The 27,785-nt window shown below is 43.6% G+C and overlaps 1 protein-coding gene across 1 annotated transcript in view; it reads right to left on the reverse strand.

The window, feature by feature from the left end:
- Positions 1 to 2,380: 2,380 nt before the first annotated feature.
- Positions 2,381 to 27,785, reverse strand: part of PANX1 (pannexin 1) — a 42,008-nt gene continuing 16,603 nt past the window's right edge. The window contains exons 2-5 of the mRNA XM_039882032.1: positions 23,542 to 23,681; positions 9,309 to 9,532; positions 7,567 to 8,219; positions 2,381 to 7,093 (exon numbers count right to left, since the gene is read on the reverse strand). Coding sequence (XP_039737966.1) covers positions 7,014 to 7,093; positions 7,567 to 8,219; positions 9,309 to 9,532; positions 23,542 to 23,681 — 1,097 coding nt within the window. The 3' untranslated portion in view covers positions 2,381 to 7,013. The remainder of the gene's footprint in view (positions 7,094 to 7,566; positions 8,220 to 9,308; positions 9,533 to 23,541; positions 23,682 to 27,785) is intronic.

Raw genomic sequence — 27,785 nt, forward strand, 5'->3', positions numbered from 1 at the left:
AATGGGAGAAGGAAATGGAGGATGCATGTACTTGGTCACCTCAAATTGGGCAAAATGGAGCGAGCAGTGGAAGAGGCTGATCCTCGGCCTGGGGGACAGTTCCCTTCGAATCTGATGCTCCTGTCTACACTAGGCATTCAGGGTATAAACAATTCCTTGGTGTCTGGGTGTTAGGCACTGGGTCAGGTTCTGGGGACACAAGGACAAGGAAGTCACCACTCCTGCCTTCGAGGGCCTCTCAAGCTGGTGGGGGACAGACAAGAACACCATATCAGTACTGCAGACTACTAAGCACTGAGGCAGTGTGCGGTCACCAGCACAGGAGAAATAGCAGAACTGGGTAAAGGGCAGGGGAAGTCACAGACAGTTTCTTGCAGGAGATGCTTGAGCCTTGCTTTTCTAGTGTGGTAAAAACACATAAAATTTACCATCTCCAACTATATTAAGTTTATAGGTCAGTAGTGTTAAGCACATTCACATTGTTGTGCAACCAATCTCCAGAACTATTTTCATCTTGCAAAACTGAACTCTATACCCATTAAGCAACACACTATTCTCCCCTCTCCCCAGCCCTCGCGACCACCATTCTTTCTGTCTCTATGAATTTCACTGCCCTAGGGATCTCACATAAGTGGAGTCATGTGTACATGGTGTAGGATTTATTGTGTGTATGTGAATGGCCTATTTTACTGAGCATATCTTGAAGGTTCATCCATGTCATAGCATGTCGGAATTTCTTTCCTTTTTAGGAGGAGTATGTATGGACCACATTTTCTTTATTCATCTGCCAATGGACATTTGGGTTGCTTCCATCTTTTGGCTATTGGGAATGATGCTATGACATGGATATATAAAAACCTCTTCTAGACCCTACTTTCAATTCTCTTGGGTATATACTCTACTATGGACTGAACTGTGTTCCCCTGCCAAACCCATATGTTGAGGCTCTAACCCCAAGTGTGACTGTATTTGGGGATAGGGTCTTTAGGAGGTAGTTAAAGTTAAATGAGGTCGTGAGGGTGGGGCCCTAAACTCATAGGGAACGAGGCTGAAAACTTGGGCGGCCTTGACCACAAGTTTGTTCTTTATCCTGAAATCCATGAAGTCCAGAGGGACTTAAATAGTGGGGGTAGGATAGGGAGGGTTGGCATAATCATATTTGCATTCTAAAAGGGCCACTGACAGGAACATGGAGAATGGGTTAGACATTGTGAGACCACAAGAATTCAAGAAAGTTAGCAGAGCCTGAAAGACAATACTGGGAATGGAGGGAGGCCTCGGAAGGATGAGGTTAAACTACAGGCTCAGAGACAGAGATTGAGATTTAGGACTTTCACGGTAGGCAGACCCTTGGGTGGCCCCCATGACGCCCCTGATGTTCTCCGCCCTGCATGGGATGGGACTTGTGATTTGCTTTGAGGCAACAGAATATGGCAAAGGTTAAGAAATTTCACAGGGGTGATGAAGCTCCCAAAGCAATTGATTTTGAGTTAACCAAAAAGAAGTACCCTGAGTGCCTGACTTAATCTGACTAAAACCTTTAAAAAAGGGACCAGGCCCTCCCTGAGGTGAGAGATGGACTTGATAACATAAGCAGTCATGTTAGAGAAATTCACATGGCAAGAAACTGTGGGCGGCCGCCAGCCAACACTCAGTAAAAAATCAGCCACAAGGAAATGAATTCTGCCAACAAACTGAGGAAGCTGGGGAGTACTTCCTTCTCCAGTGGAGCCTCTGATGAGAATGTAGTCCATCTACAACTTGACTGCAACCTTGTCAGATCCTAAGCAGAGGACCCAGCTCAGCCATATCCTGACTCCTGACCCAGGAAACTGAGATAATGTGTGTTGCTAAGGTAGCAGTAATTTCTTATGGAACAAGAGAAAATGAATACAACTTCCAAGGTTCCCGGGGCACTGCCCTAGGAAACAGCTGAGAAGCAGGTGGAAGCAATGATGATTGCAGCTAGCACGTATGGAGCACTCACTCTATGGTAGGTATTGTACTAAAATTTCTAATGGCTCTGACTTATTACCCACAACAGTCAATTGTTTCAATTGACCATTGGAGTATACCTCTTGAGAGAGGTGGGCTGGCCAACCTATGTTTAGCAGCATACAGTCTTTACTGCTTTCTCTCCAAGCCCAGACAAACAATCCTTAATCAGATAGCATCTGATTTCTGCTTTAGAAATTTCAGAATCTGTGGGCTCTTAATCAAGGCTTTGTTCCTTTAGTTACTGCCAGCTGGATTTTAGTAAGTACCATGGAGCCTACTGAATTTTATGTACCCAGCAGAGAAGAATGAGCCTCAAGACATTTCAGGACTCATCTTCTGTTACATCTTCCCCTGAGGAGAAGGCAAGAAATAGTAAGACACGTTTTTCATTACTCAGAGAAGTTTTATTCAGGTTGACACAATAGCGCAGAACCAAAACATTGTTTCACCTTTATCTATAGACAATGCAGCCTTGATTTTCAGCCTTTGACCTCTCCTTAAACAAAGTCAGCATGATCAGAATGCAGATCTTGGGCAACTGACTTATGTGGAAATAAATATAATAGTGATAACCACCAAAATGCAGAGCTTTCAAGGTTCTTGTGCTGTTTTTAAGGATCATTTTCTAAACCATGATATGTTCTCATCCTTTGATTGTTGTGGAACAGAAACCAATCATTCTTACCAAATGAAACAGCAAAAAGAACACACATATTTTTCTTTAAAAGTTTTGAAGAAATTTAGCCATAAGAAATTTAAATTACACCTAGAAGCACCACTTTACAGAATACCATTAAATTGTAATTACGATGCTTTTAAAAAGTCAACTCGTTACGAGGAGCTGATGGCTTCAGTTTTTGTAGGGAACACTTGTGACACTGTAGAATTCTACAAGAATTTTCCTCTTCTGGCAGGCAGGAGGAAAGCACTCAAGGCACGAGAAGCTTTTATAACTTTCTGGAACTTGAATAACAATTACTGATCAAACCGTGTGCTTTAAACGACAAAGTATTTTTACAGCTAAAGAGAGAACCCAGAACATAATATATTTAAAAGCAGGCAAGACAAACCAATCATGGATTAACATCTATGATATTCCACAAATGACACAATATCATCTTTGCCAACCTTCTTTTAAAGGTTTCCCTTTATCTATAAAAAATTAGGCTAAAATATCAATAATTGCTCAGAAGGAGCTATTTAATTCTAAAGCCCTCAGACGAAACCTCAATTACTGATAATTGTGCATTTCAATCAACATCCGTTTTCATGAGGTTATTCTGAGAAATTATGGAGACCAGGACCTTTAAAACTTCAATTTTCCTAATTATTGTGAGGCAATATTGAACTTGTATTGAACTTGGAAAGTGGTCATGACTTACTCTATAATATAAAGTTAAGAACTGTCACTACTTATATGTGGAAACCTGTTCATCTGAAGAAACAGTCCTCTTTCTACCAGGACGCTAAATTAGCCTCCTCTCCCTCTCCTGTGGAGAGTCATCTGCCTTTTAAAATCAAATCACAGTTGCTAATAAACTAGGATTTCTCTCCTATGTGTTCATGCATTCAACAAATATTTAAGAATGCCTATTAAAGGCCAGTCATTGTTTTAGAAGCTTGAGGTTTTTATCAGTGGATAAAAACTCCCAACCTCATGGATCTTCTATTTACCCTGGACTGACAATAGCAAAATAAACCAAACATGAATGCATTTAAAAAGGTGTACAACAATCTGCCTGTAAGAGCTGAACTAATCCTCCCAGGAACAAGGCCCACAGTGCCCTTGGCTCACTCCTGGACAGGAAAGGATATTCAGTGAACAGGTAGTTTCCACAAATGAACCATGAATGTGCAATAAGACCTGCCATTCAACTGAAGTTTCCAGCTTTCTCACAGTACAATGACAAAGTAGGACAAAGCATTTTACAAGTGTCATGCCACCCTCCTCTCCTTCCAGTGAGGCTGCACCAGGGGCAATGATTCGGATCTGGGATGAGATAACACCTGGTGGCCAGAGAGAAAACAATGGTCAGTGCCAACTGCCTGATCACTCCAGGCTATTGCCGCCCACTCTCTTGACTTTTACAGTCTGATTCTAGAAAGTGAAGTCAGTTACTCAAAAGGTACACTTCACTCAAAGGTAAACATACAGCTGAGTCTGTTGGAAACAGCAGCTTTGCACAAGGGCAGCAGAAGCCTCCATTCCCGGCTGTGTGGCTTGGGGCATCAGAGCGCAGCTCGTGCTTAGGTACATGGACTATGATGGCCCCTGAAGGTGTATTTAGTGTTGTGTGTCTATCTGAAGAAAACGTGTGCAGCTTTTAAAAAATATTTGCAAGGAAGTCTGTGACCTCCCAGAAGTTTACAGACCTCTGCATTGGAGGGTCTCTGCCTGTCCCTTGGTAAAATTATACACACAGCTGGACACTGAATTCAGAACGATGGGACCCAGTGTCAGCTGCAATATGGATGTTACGAGTCTGGGTTAAGAGGTCTCGGGGTGGTTTACTAGGAAGACGTGGGCCAAAATTAAAGTCAAACACTACTGCTGGGGGCTAGGGGTGGATGTCATTTAGCATAGGTTCATCCCCTTCTGAAAAATAAGGAATGACTCCTCATCTTCGGGAATCTGGCCCTTGAGAATCAGTCTCCATCCAGGCTGGCAATTCACAGAGGATGGGAGGATGAACTTTCCTAATAACACCATTTTCCAAGCCCAAATGTACAACCAGACATCTGTGTCAGCCTCCTGGCGCCACATATGTTCATCGGTGGCTCCACATATCCCACGGCTTGTCCTCACCACTCCCTGCCAGGTAAGGAATAAAAGGCAATTGGAGATCTTACTGTTCAAAATTACTGTCGATGTCACGGTTTTGTTTAACCTTCAGCCTGGGGGCCACGTGGCTAAAAGGCCTCTGGGAAAAACTATAATAAAACCATCAGCGATAGAAACTATGGGAAAGAGAAAAACGACATGGCGTTTACCAGGAACATAGAGCATTTGCTCTGAGTTTTCCGGAAGGTCCTTTACTGTGGCTACTCTTTTTCTTGGTACCTGCCTCTGTCTTCACTGTCTTTTACTAGACTCTGAACTCCTCAAAGATGGGGACCCGCCTTATTCATACCCATGAAGCCAGTATGATGTCTGGGACATCACAGACCCGATAGGAGCTCAGAGAGTGGGAATGGGGAAATGAACAGAGGCCGAGGACTCCATATAACTCTGATGAAAGGATTATCCACGACAGGACTTAGAGAGTCCCTGGTCTCCAATATAATGTATCCACTTCTACCACTTCAAAATATAAATTAGGGGCAGTCTACAGAGAAGATGAGGCTTTTAGGGGAAAAAAAAAAATCATAGAAAAATATATTTCAAAAATCTTTTCAAATTATAAAAAGAGTGTAGAGAATTGTGATGGAATCACAGATACAGTGACATAAATATGTAGCAAAATCGATTATTTGGATTACTGCCATTTCCACTATAATTTAACAGTAATAAATAACATGTAACAAGAATAATTTAAAGCACTGATTGCATCCTTGATATCTGTCATCAGCTCTCCGTCTCAGAAACCATCGCAGCACAGATAAAATCTGCTTTTGTGGATATTCTGAAAGGCAGAGAGCAGCTTATATAACTTGTTCTTCACAAAACACTCATTAGCTCACAGGAACAGGTCAACAACTGAACCTAAGAGCCAAATGTAAGCCGTGAGGTTCCTGAGGATTAGTCACTTTAGCAATGTGTTAACTTTCTAAGAATAAAAGTAGGGAGGTCCACAGATGTCATTTTAAATAATTTCGTATAAAATGTAAACATAGTTAGGATGTATTTACATGGTCGGAATTGGGAAAAGTTTTTATATACTCTGAGTCAACCTTACATGTCTATGAAATAATGCTTAGGTATTATATACCCATTTTGTGACATTTATTTTTTAAGTCTTCATCAATGCTAGAATGTTCTTCCCAAATGGCCTCAATTCTGACATCATGATTCTAAATTAAAATGAATTTTAAAAAGATATGCTTAAATATAAATAAAATAAACCGCTAAGTTGTTCTGGCTCCAAGCATACCATATGGCAGATATCATTTATATGTTCTGATCACAAAGTCAAAATATCCGTCAATTTAAGCATTCTGTGTTCGGTTAATTTAAACAGCATCCTATTTTAGATGCTTTTGATAACAGGAACGTTCTGAAGAAAGCCCCTTGGACAGTGACTGAATTAACCTGTTTCGAATGTTCCAATTTCCCCACTGGACTATTTTAGAAGCATTCTTGCCTAGAAAGAAGTCACAATTAAATATCCGTTAGACTCTATCTTACTACATTTTCAGTCAGAGCATGCATGGGCCTGCACCCTTCCTAGCAGAGTGCAGCTGACAGTGGTCAGAAGATTTTAGTTAGCCAAGGCTGACAAGTAGCACTGTAAAGAGAGCCAGGGTGGGCAGGACTCAGGTACCAGCATTACTTCCAATTAAGGACAATGGCAAAAGCAGATCCACCTATGGGTCGGTCCACAGCCAGTGAATGTTTTGCTTGTCCAACAGTCATTACAGCATGTAAGAGGCTCATATTAAATTGTATCCTGACATGTTTATTATTTCATAAAACAAAATTTAAAAATCTCTCGAAGTCCTTGCTTTCCGGTAGCTCCGAGTCTCACTGGACCATCTGTACAGAAAGGTGTTTCTTTGAGGCACTGCAAGCTCTACTCCTCTTACTTTGATTAGTCTTCCCACTTTTCCTCTGATGAGGACTTACACATATATACTTGCTGTGGGTTACTTATCTCTGCATTGCTTCTCGAAGGAAGTTCATGAACCATTCTCCCACATCTTGTTGACCATCGCTTTCATTATGGACTCAATAAGACATGCTTGGTATCTCTAACGAGAACCATTTACTATGAATCAGCTGAAACTTGACGGGCACTTTAGCCAAAATGAATCCCGCATCACAGAAGTCACAAATCTGAAGTTCAAGATAAGAATCATCAGCAAGAAGAATCCAGAAGTCTTTGTCGAGCATTCCTCTCTCCATTATTTACTTTAGTTTTATCGTGTACACTCAAATCTGTCAAAATGAAAAACAAATATTCTGACTGAATTCACAGCGGGAGTTAACTTCTCCTATGCTATAAATCTAGCCCATGTTTTTTGCCTTAGCAGGTATTGCATCTTAGCAAATTTCAGAGCATAGTGAAGTTAGGTCAGGAGGTACAGGGAGAAAAGCCAGTAAAACAAGACAAAAATAAGCAAGAATGACAGCAATGAGTAATGCTTGAGCAAGAGGCAGAGTATGAAACAGAGAGAGAATGAGAAGGAAGAAAGAATAATCTAGAAAAAGCACAGCCACTTTCCTTTGGAAGTTTAGGGCAGCTCTAGTTCTTTCTTCTCCCAGTACCAAAGGGTTTCACCTGAGACCACACTAGGAAAATGTTCTGATGCCCAATGACAGGTGGGGCAAAGACTGTCAATCATTCACAAAAGGCAGCTGCAAAGGTACTCTGTGGGTTTCCTCAACCAAGACCTGAAGGCTAACCTTACCTCGGAGCTCTGCCATCCGGTTCCCCTGCTCCTCTCCCATCGTCTTAGCCGGATTTTTCCCATCAACAACATCCATCTTGATCATGCCGAGGTTAGTCAGGAGAAGTATTGGGTCGATGCCCTGACCACTGCTTTTAATGTTCTCCAGTACCTTAAGACACTTGTATGACTTGAGTTCACTTATATTCTCTTCTAAGAAAAGATTGTAGAGGCTCAAGTCATTGTACCCTTCAGACTTGAAGTGCAGAACATCAAAAGTGGGCAGGATTTCATACACTTTGAGAACATCTGTCTTCTGTCGGAATGGAACAAATAGCGTGTAGAGAACCACCGGAACCAGCAGAACATAAACAATGAGGTTAATTAAACTAAGCAACTGGAAGATGCCAACTGCAATGAGTTTGCACTGAAACCGATCAGGGACAGTGCTGTCGTTTCTCAGGATTCCTGATTTGATGCTGCAGACAAACTCATCCGAGAGGGAGGAGAGGCTAAAGTAATAGCCCAGGTAGATGCATGCTAACAGCATAATGCAGAGTGTTAGTACCCGGCAGCTGATGTACTTGATGATTAAATTATTAGAGTTTTTCTTTGTCTTCAAGTACTGCTCCACAATTGGGTACTTGAAGTGGCTTTCAGATATCTCCCACAAACTAAAAAGAAAACAAATAAATAATAATTTAAACCTTTTCCAAGCCCATCAAATATTAAAGATGTAAACATATTCAACAATATCACACTAGAAATATCACACCTTTCTTCCCGTACTTCTCTATTACTTCATTCGAGTACTAGAGAATAACATCAGGTTATTCTCTAGTACTCGAAAAAAAGAAAAGCAATGATAAAACAACTTTCCCCTTAATGTTTTAAAGAAGCTCTAGTTAGTCAAATGAGTTATATCTGTAAATTCTTAGACCACCACCTGGTACCTAGTAAATGTTTGTTAAATAAATTTGATAGTTCTTATTCTGATGCTTTTTAAAAAACTACAGTTTTCTGCTCAAGTGTGAAAAAAATAAAATAAAAAAGAATTTTCCAGTCCAACTAGAACACATATATATGCCTTCTATAAGCAAGGGGTTTGAGTCAGATAGCTCAGTGGGTGTGGGATCCGGCTGCGGGGCTGACAGACCTGGTTCGGGTCCCAGTTCTCCCACTGATAGCTACAGTATAGCGTTTTTATCTGAAAAATTGGGGGAAGCAATAAATAAACGTACTTAATAGATAAGGATGCTCTGAGGATTTAAGGGGTGATGGACTTAAGAGAACTCAACATGGTGTCTGTGATATATCAAGTATGTTTAAAATGAGAGCTATTAATATTATTACTATTGTTGATAATAAAAACCAAAGGAAGAATGTGGAAAAGGCAAGGCACTGCCTACTCGTTCCCCACTTCTCATACCCGTTCCCTGAGCTCACTGGGCTCTTAATCCTCTGTGCTTCTCCATTAAGGTATAAGTCAAAGCACCCAAGCCACACTCAGCATCGTAACCTGTTACCTCTACTAGAAGTGCATTTTAAGATATGAGACAGTGATGTTTCATTCGATAAGAGAAAAACCCTTGATGTGAAGACAGGTGCTGGGGCATGTAGGTAGGGGTGTGATTTAGGTAGAGCGGGACTTCCTGGCTCCCACAGAGCATCACCAGGTAGATGTCAGCCCCCCATCTACTGGCAGAAGGGCAGAAAATGTGTACTACAAAACCTGACGAGGTACCTGCTAGAGACTAAGTTACCTTTGCCCTACATTCTCATGAGCACCAGGAACTGGGCAAACACCATCTCTCAGGTCAGGGTCACGCACGCTCTTTGCAGCTTTGATTGCACGGTTGTAAACTTTGTCAAGTTCTTCCATGATGAACTTCAAGTCTGAGCAAAGATGTGGAGTAGCTGCAAAACGCCAGAACAGGGAGGGCAGGTACAGGAGGATGGCAACCAGTAACAGGATGTAGGGAAAAAACTGAAAAACAAGAGAGCATCAGAGACACCCCACTGAAGTCGCCTCACCACGCTGAGTACTCTAGTTTTCTCATTTTGAGACAAATGTGTATGCTATGTTATTTAATGGAAATCAGGCCCATCACCTAATAACTACTTCTTATCTCTAAATTCACCTGCCCAGGTAATAATACTAATAACTATCTTTCTGCCCCCCTTACTAGACTTTAATTGGAAATAACTGGCAACTACATGGTAACACATGGTGTCTCCTCTCTAATCACAGAAGGAAACAAAAAAGTAAAATTATTCTCATGTCCTTTAGAGTAATCCCTCAACAAAATCCCAATTAAGGAAAAGGTAAATGTCACAGTGGCATCTGCTGTTTTTTTCCCAACTGCAGCTGACATTCAATTTGATTTTATATTAGTTTCAGGTGTACAGATAGCGTAGTGGTTAGACATTTATATAATTTACAAAGTGATCTCTCTGATTAGTCTAGTAGCCACCAGGTACTATAGTTATTATGGGTTCTTTTTTAAAAAAATTGCTGTGGTTTTAAGGAGGTCACTATGGCTTAGTACTCTTGCCTTTTTTTTTCTCCCTCCCTGGAACCTGGGAGAATTACACAGAAATGCATAACTTTGCTCAAAACAAATTAGAAAATTCTAATTTCTAATTGCTTCAGTGATTCAGTAATCATCCCATCGAACAGCTGAAATAAGCAGTTAAAAATCAGAGAATGAGGACTGGACCTTCCATGCTGGGACAGACCTAAGGAGAGCCCAACACCCTTATTTTACAGTTGGATGACCTCTAGTTGGGAGAAGCCAAACATATGGGCGACAGTGTCATTCATGAGGGGGGCATCTGGATGTGAATGTATGTGTAAAACAAATGAGAGGGGCTTCAGAAGTCAGAGCGAGCAAAGAGCACCCTGTAACCAGATCCATCGGGTGGTCAGGAAAGGCTCACCCTCAAGAGAGACGCAGGAAGACCACGAACTACAGTCGGCACAGTTCTGTGTCTAAGCTCAGCTTAGTGGACCTGGGCAGTAAGGTCACTGAGCCTCTGACTCTCAGTTTTCACATCTATGAAATGGTCGTGTCATACAGGTGTTATCAGATAATTTACAAAAAATGCTTAGTGTGGTACCTGGCATGTAAGAGGCACTAAAACATACCAGCAAAAACCAATGACAGGGCTACCTGGTGGGCGTGTTATGTTTAGTCCTCACAATGACCATTTTATTGATGGCTTTGTTTTGCAAGGGGGATAAGAAAGTCTAGAGCAATTTACTGGCCACAGAGCACAAAGCTGGTGACAGAGAATATAACCCCAAAGTTATCCCTTTTCCACCATAATACACTACAAATTATTTTACTTCTCTGGATAACTTTTCCCTACCTTTGGATCACTCTCTTTCTGCACAGCTCCTTGGAGTTGTAAAAAGAGGCTACGATGGCCCTGAGTTAACACAAAACCCCTACCCCACACATCTGTGGGGGCAGGGAGCAGATCCCAGATCCTGACTCTCACTATAAATTCAGACATACAAAATGTTGCCAAGAGAGTACACAGTGTTCTCCAAAACTCCTCCATCCAGTTTCCCCGCTGTTAACATCTCACATTTCCATGGTACACTTGTCAAGACTAGGAAACCATCATTGGTACCTTACTATGAACTACACTCCAGACTTTTACTTGGATTTCTCCAGTGTTCCCACTACTGTCTTCCTTCTTTCCAAGATTTAGTCCAGCGTATTCATTATATTTAGTTGTCATGTCTTCTCAGTCTTCTTGGTTCTGTGACATTTTCCAAGTTTTCCCTTGTTTTTCATGGAGAATAATATTTTTAAATGCATAAAATATTTCTTATTGGTTCACATAAGAAACATATTGTATTGATATACAGTTATCAAAATATTAAAAAACAAATCTGTATGTGATTCTTCTTTTTTAAATTTATTGGGGTGACACTGGTTAATAAAATTATATAGATTTCAAGTGCACAATTCAATAATACGTCATATGTATATTGCATTGTGTGTTCACCACCCAAAGTTAAATTTCCTTCCGTCACCGTATATTTGACCCCCTCTACCCTTACCCATCCCCCTTTTCCCTTTGTATATGTGATTCTTTATTAACACATTTCACAGAATCTACCAATGGTCTAACAACAGTAACTTTGAAGCAGTGAAGAGGAAACAGTATTCCAAATTATCTGTGTTTTCCCATCCCAGTTCACAAATTCCCTGATGCCATCACGGAGCCATGTTACGAATCCCTGCCCAAGAGGGAAGAGAGAAATCGCAAAATCTGAGCTTCGCAAAGCTCTCTCACCAAGACAGCGGCTTCACTCAGGGGGTCTGGCATGGGATGGGGTTTCTGAAGACTATTAATCTAATTTGCAAAGGGCTGCTACACAATGACACACAGAAACAGGATGATTAGCTGAATTCTGGCTGCATAATTCAGAGTTGGCTGCAGTGAGAAGCAGTGTTCCTTCGATCCTTGCCCACACTGAAGGGTGCCCATTTGTATAAAAATGCAACTGCGTGATATAGAGTTTGTGCTGCTTCCATAACCAAGAGGGCCCGGCATTTTCTTTGGGAATCAGAAGAAACTATTTCTAACTTGGGGTTGTGAAATATTTTTACAAGTCACTTGTTTCAAAGCCATTTAAAAAATAACATTTTACCTCAAACTGTTCTTCTGAATTAAAAAGTGACTGTTTATGGTCTGCGGCGATTTTTCTAACAAGCCTTCTTGGTATAATAATTAGTACCAATGAACAGTTAGGCACAGCTTACTGTAATCTGAAAAATGAGCGTTTAAAGGTATTATATATTGAGTGTTTGCTTTCTCCAAAAATGTCTTTGTACCTTGTTCACCCCTTTAGCAATAGTTGAAGGCCCCCATTTCTTGGTTTTCAACACAGCTAAACCTCTTTCTTGTTCTATCAAAAATAAAAAGGTGACTTTCAGTGAATCTGTAACAAGGCGATATTAAAATCAATTCAACTGAAATAGGAATCAAGGAAGCATTAAATTATAGTCTTTAAAATCCTTTTATGCAAATAAGAAACACGGAAAACCCGCTGAGTTTTATGACTGCATCTGCCAGATGGGAATAGCTCTGTTCACAGTTCTTTCTCCTCCAAATTAAGTCTGAGATGCTCGGCATCTCAAAGCTGCAACTGCATCACTCCACGTGATGTCTATGGTAGCGGAGAACTTCCAATGACAATGAAGCTTTGGAAAGCCACGGAGAACCAAGCAGTTGGCATGACTTTCAGTCTCTCTGCCTTAAAAATTGTTTTGTTGTCCTGGAAGGGGCTGTGGTTAGAATAACAGAAACTCCAGATGAAAAGAACCTTGGACGGGGTTCAGTATCACCTCCCTTCACATTCAAATCCCCTCTACCTTATCTAAGGCAAGTGTCCAATTAGGACTGAAGAACTCCTCACCAGAAATATATGTGATCACGTCTGTAGGATTAAATGCAAATGGTAAGTTCATTCAGAAACATCACCTGGGCACCTGCCAGGTGCTGGGCAGTGGGCTCGAAGCACGGCCCCCCAGATGAAGTGTACAGAGTCTGCCGTGGGACCACATTGGCCAGGTGAGAGCATAAGTTAATAATTAAACAATCAAAACATACAAGTGATGGCCACAGGATACATAGAGACTAAGTACTGAGGGAAGACTTTGTAAAACAGGTAACATCTGAGCTATGTTTTAAACTACAGTGAGGCCAAAAAACCCCACAAAATATAAAATGAAGTGCTATATTACGACTCAGCTGAAATTTCACTTTCTCTGTGGCCCTTCAAACATCATCTTTCTTCTGCTGGAATCCTTTCTCCTTGTCTGCCTGGTGAATTCTCACCCATCCAGGGCACTGAAGTAAATGAGCGAGCCCACGGTCAGGAGTAGTCAGAGCTGAGGCTGGAAGGGTATGCTGGATTGAATGGCATCCTCCCAAAACTCAAGTCCACCTGGAACCTCAGAATGTGACAGTGTTTGGAAACCTTTGCAGCTATAATTAGTTGAGATGAGGGCATACTTAATTAGGGTGGGCCCTAATCTAGTGACTTGTGTCCCTCTAAGAAGGCCATATGAAGATACAGAGACACACAGGGGAGAAGCCATGTAAAGACTGAGGCAGAGATTAGAGTGATGATGCATCTACAAGCCAAGGAACAGCAAGCATTGCTGATAAGCACTGAAACTAGAAGAGAGGCCACAACAGATGCTCTCTTGGAGCCCTCAAGAAGGAACCAACCCTGATGACACTAGGATTTCTATCTTCTTGCCCCCAGAACTATGAGAGAAGAAATCACTGCTGTTTGAAGCTACCGAGTTTCTAGTGATTTGTTACAGCAGTCCTTTGGGACTCAGGGACCGAATTATGAAGCCCTCGGCTTCCCACAACGCACGCAATGGGAAACCACTGGTGAAGAACATGATCTTAGAAAGACTACTACAGCAGAGGAGAAGGGAACACACTGGAGAGGAGAGACAAGGCAGGAGGCTAGTGCAGCAAAGAGGCGGGAGGTGACAAGCACTGAATAAGACAGCAGCAGTGGGGAGAGGGGAAGACATTTGAGAGCTACACAGAGAGGGAATCATACACTTCAGTGCCTGCTTGAAAGGGAGGGATGGAAAAGGGGAAGAACTGAGGCTAATTCTGGGTTTCTAATTTATGCAAGGGCATGTGTGGTGGTACCATTAGTTGAAATAAAGAAACACAAAAGAACAGATCACAGCAGAGCAAGGTGAGGTAGAAAGTAGACCTAAGATGATGAGAGATATCTATAGTCAAGAATATCCTGGTGGAGATGTGCAGTAGATAATTGAAAATAAAGGAAGAAAATCTGGCTGGCCTCCTTCATCAGGATTTTATGGTATATAGATGGTTGAAGTGAAAAGCATGGCTGAGATCCTCCAAAGAGAATGTGTAGAAGGAGGGGACAAGAGGACCAGGGAGGGACACGACACCCTAACATTTAAGGGTCAGGCAAAAAGAGAATCTTGAAGAGACAGGAAGGAATGGGCAAAGTGGAAAGTAGGTAACCAAGAACAAATTGCACTGGAGAAGCGAAATAAAAAGACCCACAAAAGAAGTTTGTTCTTGGCTGAATGTTGCTCAGACAGATCATCCCAAATGTGGATGTCAAGAGGAAGGGCAATCCAGAAAGCCTAGTGCATTCCATGAGCAGCTGACAGAGGACGGAGAAGAAGGTGGTATGCCATTGTATTTTGTGCTCAAGGAAGACGCCCAAGGTAGCAGCAGGCTGTGTCTGGGTGACATTCTGTGAGGGACCTAACATGAGGAGAGACCTGGAGAAGAAAAGAAGGCAAGCAGAGCGTTTGTGTGTGGAAGGAGGAAAAGACTCCTGTAGAGAATAAGAACCGAGTTACAAGGAATCAAGGAAAAACTTCCTAAGGATCTGTATGAAAATGGAATGAAGAGTCTTGTGAGGCAAGGAGTTCTTTCAGTGGATGTGGGAGAGCTTTAGAATTCTAGATCAAGGGTGGGCAAACTTTTTCCTGCAAAGGACCAGACAGTAAATGTCTGTGAGTCATGTGGCCTCTGTCACAACTGTACAACCCTGTCATAGTGTGAAAGCAGACACAGGCAATGTGTAAATGCATGGGCATGTCTGTGTTCCAATAAAACTATCTGCAGAAACAGGAGATTAGCTGGACATTGCTGGAGCATATATATCATAGTTTGTGCCAACCTCTAGATTCTTGCTTTTCAAAGAGTGGTCCCCAGAACCGCAACTTCAGAATTACCTGAGAGCTTGTTAGAAATACAGAATGCAGGCCCCATCAGACCCATGAATTGTGTCTGTATTTCAACAAGATCTCCAGGTGATTGGTGTGCACAGAGAGTTTGGGAAACATTGGTCTAGATGAGTGATATCTACACTGGAACCCGAGCTGGGCTAGCAGGATCAAAATCTCCCGAGAAGCAGATAAAAACCATATTCTTGACCTTAACTCCACAGGTTCCTACCTAGAGGTCTGACTGGGGCTCAGGATCCTGTATTGTCACACAGATAATCCTAAGGTTTGAAAGCCTCGGAGGACCCCTCCAACTAAGTTTCTGTGTATCTACTTAAGAGAAAGATTTGACAACTCTGTTTATTATTATTTCCTTGTTCTTGTGTTTTGTTTCTGTTTTTCAGTCAAAAACCTGCTTTTCTGTTTCAGAAAGAAATCTCGCCTACCAGTTGCCTACATTATGAATTTGAACAAAGAACAAAACACTCCAAAAGGCATTATCGAAAAGTCCTAGAGCGCCAACTGCTGGTCTCCTTGAATGCACCACATTTCCACCACATTTCCAGACATCCTTAGGGGTTCTCGAGGCCGCCAGAGATAAATGGAGTAGGAGAGAAGGCAAGGAGGAAGAGGAAAGGAGGAATGAAAGAAGTAGGTGAGGAGAAATTACAGCATTAATTGTACTACTGCCGTAAACTCTATGCTGATGATAAACACACTTAAATATTACACTAAGTAACTTTTTGGGGGAAGGGGGATATGGGTTTCTTGATTTAAACTCTGACATCAGAACCAAATTGAGAAGCGTCCATATAAACCTTGTGCCTCTCATCCCCTCATCCTGAGCACTAGTCAGAATGCTCCTAGAGAACTAAGTCTGCTTCTGAATAGGACATACAAGCCACTTCATTTCTCTCATCCTTTCCATGTATGTGTTCTGCACACTCACTATAGGCTGTGCACTGTCCCAGGGGTTCACTGGTGAAAAAGACACAGGAATGGTCTCTGCCTGCATGGAACTTAGCCCTAGAAATAAAGAATCAGTTAAGTAGGACTAAGTCAAGTAAATGCCATATCCCAGAGTGATTCCAGGAAAAGTATGGCTACTCTGGGAATGTACAATCAAGCGACATAGATCAGGATGGGGTACAGCTGGTGTTCTGCTTGGCTAGCCCCCCATTTTTAGGATCTGAATGTCTTAGAGGCAGGGTGTGTGGTCTGCTGTCCACACAGCGGCCCTGTGGTCTTATTCCTGGAGGTTTCACATTGACTCATCTGGTTCTTCAATCAATTTGAACTGGCAACAACCCTCCGTCCAGAGGGTCAGAGGAAGGTTCTAGATAGAAATGACATTTAAGTTGAGATGGAATGATTCATTAGGAGTTAGTCAGACTTGGAGGGGAGGGGAGATTTGCAGGGGAAGACTTCAAAGCAGAGTGTGTTTGAAACAGTTAGAAAACATGAACCTGAGGGAAATCAGCGTCCCTGGGGCACAGAAAGTGGCGAGAAAGGGTCTAGAAGTGAAGCTGGGCTGGTTCACAGGGGCCAGAGGGAAAGTGAACCTCATTAGCCAAAATAGTTTGCTTTTTAAAAGAGATAGAAACATTTCATAGGGACTTGAAGGGTTGTTTTTGTTTGTTTGTTTGTTTGTTTTTTAAAAGGAAATGACAGACAAAAAAGACCACCTGTGATTAGGTGGAAATGGGTAAAAGGATAGTAGAAATGAAGGCAGCAAGGTGAGAGAGATGACAGCCGGCTGCCCTAGAGGGGTAGATGTAGGGATGAAGGATTTAAGAGCTACTTAAAAGAAGGCAGAACTGATGAGACTTGGTGACTGACAGGATGTGGGGGAAAGAAGAGTCAAAATGGCTCCCAGATTTCTGGCTGATGTAACAAGGTGGATAGTGGTGTCATTAAGTGAACTAGCGGTCACAGCAGGGATGGGCAGGGAAAGTGAGTTCAGCTCTGAACAAGCTGTGTTGGAAGCACGTACCAGACCTTCAAGTGTTCAAGTTCAGGACACGGCTAAGTGTTTGGATCTAGAGCTCAGGAGAGAAGTGTGGGTTGGAGATAAAGACCTGGGTATTGATGGCATATGAGAGGAAGCTGAAGCAAGAGAGATGAGATGATCCAGGGAGAGGGTGAGAAAAGGAAGGCGCCTAGGACAGAACCCCAAGGGAATCCCAACTTCTCAGGGATGGACCAATGAGAAAGGATCTGCCAGGGAGGCTCTGCCCCAAGAGTCAAGAGAATACCTACAGAAGGAAGGCGAGATCCACAGAATTGGATGTCAGAGAGAAGCCAAGTAGGATGAGCCTGGCCAGTGAGAATAAATTCAGAAACAGGGAGGTCGCTGGTGACCTGGGCAAGATCAGTTTGGAGGATACAAATGTGCTAAAATGCTAACAGGAAGAGAGCATGCAGAAAAGAGAAGAGTCGGAGATGCAGAAGAGGAAAGTGAGGATGAGGTGTTCCTTTCAGTAGGGATTGAGGGGGGCGGATCTAGAACATGAGTGGGACACAAAGGTGTAAGATGGGGTGATGGTCTCAAGGTCTGGGCAGTTCTTATTAAATGCTATTCTTGCTGTTAAAATGTACCACAGTATTTTGCAGATGTAGCTGTAAACAGGATGATCTTGACAGGAACTCAATCAGATGAGTACAGCCAACTGCAGAGAAGAAATCAACGTGAAAGTGACCAAACAGTATATTAAGCAATGGCTAAGCCTCCCTTCCGGGAGACAAAGCTTTGGATATGAATCCTGTCTCCTTGACTTACTGCAGGTAAATAAAACTACCTAATGAGAGCCACATCTTGTTCTTGAATAGAGCACCCAAACAGCAAACTCCTTGAGTTTGGTAACACGGGTTCCAGCGTTTGGTCAGAAGAGGGCCTCTTCCATTTATCAAAAGGGAAGAAAAAGGATGGTGCTGCCACGGGAACATCTGCTAGGTCTGATGGCAGGAGGCTGAGTTGGTTTTCACGTCAGAGCTTCCATTTTCTCTGAAAGTGGTGGGAGAGGGCCTTGGAGGGCGGGAGGTGGTGGTAGGGAGTGGGACGCCCTAATGCAGTTCTAGGTAATGATGAATTCAGAGCGAGGTGGCCACAGTAGACAGGAGGTAAAAGTCCTTGTAGATAAGACAGAATGGTTAGTCCGATGTGTCATCTGGGAAGATACAGGAGTTACCTTGGGACAGAGAAGTCTTACCAAAGTCTTGAATGACAGGGTGGGGGATGGATGTAGCCGGGTGTCAAGAACATCTAAGGAGCAGGGATTTTACATGAAAGGAGTACAGCAAAGGTAAGGAATAAAGATAGGGGAAGAAGATACATCTTCGGGCCTACCCTGAACTCAGGACCTCTCTGGTCAACAGTGGGCTCCCCTGCCGGACAGCAATTCTTCTGGAAAGACTCTCCTTGTATTGAACTTAAGTTCATCAATAGATAACTTTCACCCACAGATTAGAGTGCAGACTTCTGAAGCTACACAAATTAAACCTGTACCTTTTCACATGTGAAAAGCATCTGAAACCTGCAGGAAGCCACCTGCTCTCCCACCATCTGGCCATGGGACCTTGGACAAAGCATCAACGGCTGTGGTCCTCAGTGTCCCCTCTGTGAAATGAGAAGCCTGGATGAGATGATTCCCATCAGCCCAAGAGTCACGAGTCCACTGAATGTGGAGAAGCCAAAAGAAAACCAACAGGAAAAGCTTTCTAAACTTGAAAAAGAATCCACTAATCCCCTCATCTGGGTATCTATCTACTCAAAAAAAATGGAAAGTAGAGACTTGAACAGATATCCATACTGCTATGTTCGTGGCGGCATTATTCACAATAATGTGAATATTGTGAATATTTTCAGAAGAAGAAGAAACACACATGTGTCCATTGATGGAATGGATAAACAAAACGTGGCATATACACATAATGGAATATTACTCAGCCTTAATACTGATACATGCATGCTATAACATGGTTGAAAGTTGAAAACATTATGCTGAGTGAAATAAGCCAGACACCAAAGGACAAATATTCGATTCCACTTATACTAGGTCCCTAGAGTAGGCAAACTCAAAGAGACAGAAAGCAGGATGGTGGTTTCCAGGGGCTGGGGAAGGAGAAAATGCAGAGTTAGCATTTAATGAGTACAGAGCTTCTGTTTGGGAAGATGAAAAAGTTCAGATGGATGGTGGTGATGGTTGTACAACAATGTGAATGTACTTAGTGCCATTGAACAGCACACCTAAAAATAGTTAAAAAGGTAAATTTTATGTTGTGTATATTTTATCACAATTTTTTAAAAAACCTGAAAAAAAAAACCCAATGAAAATAAAGTGGCTGTGATCACAGCATCTGGACTGGCTGAAAAAACCACACTAATGTTCAAACCTTCCAATTAGGCTGGAATCCTGACTTCTCTCTAACCACCTGCACTGGTTTCCAAGTTCTGCCATAACCAAGCACACCTAAAAATAGTTAAAAAGGTAAATTTTTAACTATTGCCACAAACTGGATGGTTTAAAACAACAGAAACTTTTTTCTTTCATAGTTCCGGAAGCTCAGAGTCCAAAATCGAGGAGTTTCTCCCTTCAAAGCCTCTAGCAGATGCCTCTCCTAGTTTCTGGTAGCCCCACACATTCCTGGCTCATAGCGGCCTAACTCCAACCTGGGTGTCTGTCATCACATGGCTGTCGCCTCCCCATGTGTTCACACCGTCTTCCCCGTGTCTGTGTCCAAACTTCCTTCTTATGAGGACACCAGTCATACTGTATTAGGAGCCCACCCTACTCCAGCATGACCTCAACTAATTACATCTGCAAAAACCCTATTTACAAATAAAGTAACATTCTAGAGTACAGTGGGGGTTAGGGCTTCAACATGTTTTTTTAGGGCAGCAGTCCCCAACCTGTTTGGCACCAGGGACTGGTGCTCCTATGAGAATCTAATGCCTGATGATCTGCAGTGGAGCTGAGGTGGTGATGCTAGTGCTGGGGAGCAGCTGCAAATACAGATGCAGCTTTGCTAGCCCACCGCTCACCTCCTGCTATGAAGCCCGGTTCCTAACAGGCCACAGACAAGTACAGTGGCCCGAGGGTTGGGGATCCCTGCCTTATAGAAAAGTTTGCTTCCCTCTGGTCTAAGCCTCTGATATCCCCTTTGACTATCCTTTCATGTAATGCTCTAGTCAGCAATAAAACACCATGTGTTGCTCTTTGATTGTGTGTCCTTTGCCTTCTCAGAAATAACAGCTTCCCTTCCTTTCCATTTCCAGATCAAAACTTTCACTCTGTGCCTACCAAGTGGCTTTCTCCCTGCCTCTGCTCCCTCCTGCACACCGTCACTGAGGATTAACTCCTAGAAACACCAACTTCACCTTGCTCAAGGACCTTCTGTGGCTCCCGCTGTCCCCAGCATTTAGCCTGCACACCTATTTAGCTTTCAAAGATACTCTATAACTTGGTTCGACCTTCCACAGTCAATCAAGGCCCCGCTACTCTCCAGCAAGACAAGCCAACACCTTCCCCTCTCAGAAGGTACCATGTGCCCTCCCTAGGCAGTGCATCAGCAGCCTCTTCTCTGAGACCTATTTCCATCAGCCATTTGAATATGTTCAAAACTCTGTCACATCAAAAAATTTTCCCGGACCCGAAACCTTCCCTCCAGTTACCATCCAGCTTGTTGCTCTCCTTTCTAAGGAGAAAGATTTTCTAAAAAAGAAAATGTCTGAAGAAATTGTCTATCACTATAATCTTTATTTCCTCACCTTCCATTTACCAACTGCTATCTGGTGCCCACTTCTCCACTAAAGTCACTCCTGCAGGGTGACGTATGATTTCACCAAATCCAGTAAGTTTTGTTGCCACCTTTACTGCACTGTCTTCTCTGCAGGAGCATTTAACAGAATTCACTACTTTGAAAACACTCTTCTCTTGGTTTCTATGATAAGCACACTCTCCTTTTTTCATCTAGCTTTCTGTTTATTCCTTCTCAGTATCTTCTTTACATGTTTGCTTTCCTCACTAAACAGTGAGCTCCTAGAGGAAGGGACTTCATGTGTGGTTCTCTGATGACAAGCATACTAGAATGTACATGGCAGGCCCTCAATCAATGGAAGCAAAAATCAACTCTCCATTACTTGTTTTCAGTTCGAGAATTTCCATTTCCCTGTGAAATTCTCCATATTATTTTAATTCTTTGAACACAATGATAATTTAAAATGTGTGTCTAATTAATCTGTTATCTGGATCTCCTATGGGTCTGTTTCTAGTTCTGCTTTTTCTCTCGGTTTTCTTGCATAGTGGTTATTTCTGATTAAGTACTAAACATTCCATGTGAAAAACTGAGACAAGAATCTGAAGCTCTGGATGAAGTTACCTTCCTTCAGAGAGGATTGATTTATTTTTGCTTCTGGCTGGCAGGTAAGTAGAGATGCTGACAATCCCTTATCTCCTTCGTTCAGTTGGCACTGAAATAATTCAAACCAGGACTCTAGTCCCTAGGAGGGCTGGTTTATTTCTGGATTACCCTTCACTCCTCATCAACAGCCTTTCAGGCCTGGGGTGCTGACCAGGGTCCTTCCAACTTGGCAGATCCCGACTTCAATTTTTGCCTCCAGATCTCTGAATCCAGTAAGCTGTCTGCTCAGACCCTCAGCCAAACTTCCCTCCAAACTACCTAGACACCACCACCAGAAAGAGAACTCCTTACTCTCCGATACCCCAAACCTGAGGCCTGCCTACCCATGCTGCTCTCCGCGGTTCCTCCTTCTACCCTGCAGGGGCAGTGGGAGCCCGGAGATCTGATTCTGGTCTTGTGACTCCTCGGCTTGACCTCTCCTGGTGCCCTTATCCTCACCTGTAAAATGCACCTGGGTTGACATCTTTCAAATTCTTTCTGCTCTCAAGGTTGTGCAATCTCTAACCTTTCTGAAGTAAGGACAATCCCAGACTATACATTCTTCTTCTGTGGATCCATCAATGCCCAGTCCAGTGACTGATTACAACTTTCCATTCTCATAAGAACATTATAACAAATGGACTTAAACTACAATGGTGTGGATTTAGATTTACAAACAAAGCCATGCAATTTTTGAAACTGTGCCCATTCACACTGAAGATCATTATTTGATGCCCTGGCTGCTAAGCCACGCGAAGTTGATAGGGACTCAACTAACATGAAGGCTAAAAGTCAAAGAGAAAAGCCCGACCCCAAAGAAGAAAGGTGTCACTGTAGGGTACCACTAGGCCTAATGGCATGCGATGAACAAAGATGAGGGGGACAGGCCTGAGTCAGAGCATAAGGATTAAATTGTTCTTTTAAAAAGGAAGGATGCTGACCGTGTTCCGCAACAGGCCAAGGCAGGACCTTAGGCTTTTCAGAAGCTAAAACACCAAGCTTCCTTGGTAAAGAAGAATACCAGAAGATACACAAACATTCTATCTGTTTTCATAATGAACAAAAGAACCAGTGGTTGAAAATAATGGCAGGCTGAAACAAAGTCCGACTTTCATAAGCACAGAGAAGACCTTCATTACACAGAGAATGTTCTCCTGTGCAAGCTTGCCGACTCTGGCCTGGGGTCTGCACCACCCAGCCTCTGTGCCCCTCACCTCCACTGAGCTCTTGACTTGTACCTCTTCTCTGCAGGTGATTTGTGTCTCCCGCTCCTTGCAGTATCTGGGCACATTAGAAAGCAAAGGAATCTACTCTGAAAGCTGTGCTACAACCAACACCCCCAGAAAGAGTCGTCACGGGGCTTCTCGATACGCCACCAGGAACACACTGGCTAGAAGCAGATAAACTCTGTGTGGGTCCTCACTTTTTCCAAGAGACCCTGTGTGTGGTGCAAAGGGTGCTGGCCAAGGCTACGTTCAAGCCCAGTCCTGCCGCCACCCAACAAATTCATTCAGGCATTCAAAACGTGCCGAAATCAGCTATCGGCCAGATACTCTGCTGGGCATAAAGGATAGAAAGGTGACTAGGACACACGAGGTGCCTGCCATTATAGAGCTAAAATCCAAAGAGTGCCTCAGTTTCCCCATCTGAAGGTGCTGGACCAAGGAATCTCTGAGGTTCCTTTTGACTTTAAAGTGCCAGGGATGTACGATCGGTGGTAACAGCCCTGGTTGGCCACAGGTATCTGTGTGGCCATGGACTGGCACGGCCTCTCTGGGCCTCAGTTCCCACATCGATAGAGCAAACAGGTGAGATGTGAAAATGCCCCAGTTACCTTATGCAGCCACAGTGGGAGGTTTCCAGAATCGCCCTGCAAGGAATCCTTCTGCTGAACTGCAGCCCAACAGTAAGAATCCACAAAGGCGGCCTGACGCCAGGAGAAAGAACTTGGGGAAAAACAGCTTATTTGTGTACCTGAGAAGCAAAAACAGATAGTTCCAAATCAATGAAAGTGCAGTGTCTGGACCCTCCTGCCCCACCGTCTCCCTCCCTGCTGCAGGTTTTCAGGTGTTAGCTAAGTCGTGAAGCACCATGACACGACTGGGGACCAAACACCCAAGTCGGTAGTAAAGCTGAATATTTGAGAGTGTTTTTGGCCAACATGGTCACGACCGGCTTGGGCTCAGTTGGGGAAAAATGTTTGAAAGGAATGAAACCACCATAAAAAGAAAAAGTGAGCAGGAAAACAATGAGAACAAAAATGTACAAAGGAAGCATGCACAGAGTGTTTCTTTTGGGGTGAGCGTGAGAGAAAGGAGGGGGATTTAGGGCTGGGGAGGGGGCAGGGAGGAGGAGAGTCAGTGCCAGCAACAGGACTAGGAAAGGAGTCCCTCTAGAACAAAGAAACAGAACTTTTGGCCTGAGGAAGTTGAGGCTGATGGACCATCTGGTAATACTTCAACTGGATGACAAATCAGTTTTCCATCTCCTTTAAGAAAAAAGGCACAGGCTGAAACTGCAGCCCAAGCAGTTTACATTTGGAAGGCAGATGCTTAATACGGCAAACCTCCAGATCGGAAGATGGGTGCTGGATGGGGAATCGAGAGAGCTGGGTTCTGCTCGAGGCTCTGCCACCAGCTTGCCCCTCTGGGAAGGAGCCCTGGACCCTGGTTTTCTCCTCTGCAAACTGAGGACATCACTCAGCAAATGCCAGTGTTCCTACTACCTGGAAGACTTGTCAAGCTCTGAAGCGCCTGTGAGCTCCTGACTCACATGGGACATGTGGGAAATTGGCCAACGAGACTTTGGGGCCACGGGGCTGAAGCTGTGTCCTTCCTCCTTGGCAGTAAGTAGAGCACCTTGCACTGAGCCTCTCCTGGCAGCCCCTGGTCCAGCCCCGCTTTCCCGTCCCATCAATCACCATAGGAATGTGTGTGTGTCACAGGCATAAAGACCAGCTGCTGAGGCCAAGAGCAGCCACACTCTACTCCACATCCTGGGCAGTGTGAGAGAGTGCTAAGTGCCTGGGCTCTGAAGTTACTTGTATTTAAACCTAATTCTGCCACTCACAGCTGGGTGACCTCAAGTCACTTAACCTTCCAAAGCCAGGGATCTCCAAAACGGCAATGGCATTAAGGTCTACATTCTTGGTATGGTACCTGGTTCCCAGTAGTTGCTTGGTAAGTATTACATTCTTCTATATGAAGTAACTATCAGATTCTGTTATAACTTTAAAGACTGGGGGCATGCCCACCGTTCTCTCTTCCCACCCTTTAGAGAGGGAACAGGGATTGTAAGAAGACACTGATCTGGACTTCCCTAGTCCCTGGGACACAAAAATCCTCTAAGTGTCACCGTCCTTTAGAGAAAGAGTGGTCATTAAACTTGTGGCAGGAGAGGGTAGTGATGGGGATGGTGTCCAGAGAGCAGATTCTTGTGATGGTGGGGGAGGAGGCAAAGCCATGGGCACCCCCTATCGTCAGTTGCCTTTATGCCCACAGACATCAAGAAAGGACTTCTCAGCAAGAGCCCTTGGAGATCACTGTGAAAAGTCACACACCATCAGAGAATGTCCTATAGCTGAGGGTAGGTGAGGTATTTCAAAGTCCCTTCCAACTCTTTTCCCCTTAAACCTGAGTTTTTACATTTTATAAAAACGGAGCAGTCAAGATACCAGGACCTCGGGGCTAATGTCACAGTGCTCTGGCATCACTAGGACTTTGTCAAATTCTTCCTAGGTGGTCCCACCCACCAAGACTCACTGAGAATGATGGCAGAGACACGACAGGGACAGGAAGGCCCGGGTTTAAACAGATGGTTTCTGGAAAGTTGCTTGCTTGGCAACATCTGTCCAAATACTTTCTCGTGAAAATGGACAATGCTGTTAGGATTTCATGAAAACCTGTTTGGCCTGTATGTTCCTTAGGCATAGTCTTCTTAGTGCATGTGGCCAACATGTAGTAACATTCTTTCTACAGGGAAATGTGCTCAAGTTTTGTCTAGGGACCTCAGGGACCTCCCCCGAGGCAATGGTAAAAACCTCTGGAGCATAAATAATTAAACTTTTATACCAAAGCTTTTGCAAAAGACGAAGAAAGAAACGACAACTGAGTATAGAGAGACAGAAATTGAAGATGTGCTGAGCTCATAAGTAAATGTTTTTCATCTGGAATGGAAGGTTAGAAGATAAGACATCAGACAACTAATATTCATGGGATACCAAGCAGCCCTTAAATCATTTAAACCTTACAACCAAATTGACAGAGAATGAGAGAGACTGAGAGACTGAGAGAGAATGAGAATGAGAGAGAGAGAGAGAGAGAGAGAGATATCTTATCTTCATTTTACCCTGGAGGAAACCAAAGTTCAATGTAGTTTGGTAATCCCACACTCAAGCTAGTAAATGGTAGCAACAGACTTTGAATCTATATTCAAATCTCAGTCTCTAAAAACACTCCCCTCTGGGACAGTCACTCCATCACACTGGAGGAGGTCCCAGGAGCCAGGGCTCTGTCGGAGTGGGGGTGGTTTGAGCAAGTAGTTCCTCCAAGTGCCAGGAAGAGCAGAGCTTCCTGGGAAGGGTCAAGGACAAATCTGGGGAAACAGATCAAGCCCCAAGTATTGGGTATTCCCAGGCCAGAAATTGGAGACAAAGGAAGCCAAGAGCCAGGCAGGGGCAGGAGCTAAATTGGGAGTGGAGGGCAGGACTAAATAGAAGGGCAAACCAAGAGTGTGCAGGGGGAGCGGTATGAGCTGGGTGGTGCAGACGGACACCTTCACCCAGGGCATGACAGCTCAGCCTGTCTTAAAGGCTTCTGTGTCAGGATGCTCAGCTGCTGTCATGGAGATAGGATGCTTGAACCTGGACCATCCTGACTCATCTCCAAATGTACTTCTACATCTTTTATCTCACTTACTCTTCAAAATAATACCTAAAGGTAAACAACAGTTTTATCTATTTTCCTAGTTATCTTCTGGTAAGGAGAGTTTCTAGTTTCTCCCTACTCCACTCATTTTAAAGCTGTTGCCAGATTATTCATCTTGCCTTTCTGTTCTGATCTTGACGCTCCCTTGGCTCAACATTTTTCACCGATTCTCCACTTCCTAGAGAATAAATCCAAACTGATGCTTCAAACCAACCCAATTATTGCTGTGGCTTGCACAGGCCTGATTCATTTCTAAATCTCTGCCTTTCCTCACACTAGTCCCTCTGCCCTGGGGGCCCTCTCTCCAAAACTTGTTTGTTAAGTCAGTGCTTCTCCATGTCCACCTCCATGACCTATCTTTCAAAGCCCACCTCAGATGGTCACCCTCCCCACGAAGCTTCCTCCCCACTGAGCTCCCAGAGCCCTTTACAGCCATCAGACAGAGGCAGATAATCACCTTCGCACGTGTTGTATAAATATGTACCTATGTCGTACCTCTTCCAGTGAGATCTCAACTCTTGGCGAGCAGGATGGAAAGACCCATCCCATCCCCTCTCCACTTCACACAGCACCCTGTATCAAATAAATAACACCCGTCTGGGAGCTTTAAACATTTGAAAGTACTACCATAAATACTGTCTCAGCGTTCAAGCGTCCCTGTAAGAGATCACTGTCCCATTTAATAGCTGAGAAAACAGAGCCCCCTGACCTGCAGTGATCCTCCGGCCAGAGTCCCATGCTCTGTCCGCAACACTCTGCTGTGTGCTGGCTGAATGAGCACTCTGATTTCTAGTGAGAAGCTTTAGTGAAAGATATGCACCAACTTCTCACAACTGCTCAGAAATCAAGAAATGCGTTTCAGGTTTACGATGGGAACAACGAAGAACACTACTTCTGACCGGCTGAGAGTGCAGAGGAAGCTGTGGGCTTTACATTTATGTGTCTGGCCAGATATAATGAAAGAGCACGAGGAGGAAATGGGTGCTCATGGGCCCTGTGGAAGGAGCCACAAGATCTGCTAAGTAAGTGACCCAACCACAGACATCCTCCCCTCTGGCCTTGGCCTGGAGCCCAAGGCACGGATCACACCTTCTCCCTGAGCGGCAGCCCAAGCAGTTCCTGGCAAGCTTAGACCTGTACCTGCGGCTGTCGC

Source organism: Pteropus medius, unplaced genomic scaffold, assembly GCF_902729225.1.
Source record: "Pteropus medius unplaced genomic scaffold, Ma_sr-lr_union100, whole genome shotgun sequence".
Taxonomy (NCBI): domain Eukaryota; kingdom Metazoa; phylum Chordata; class Mammalia; order Chiroptera; family Pteropodidae; genus Pteropus; species Pteropus medius.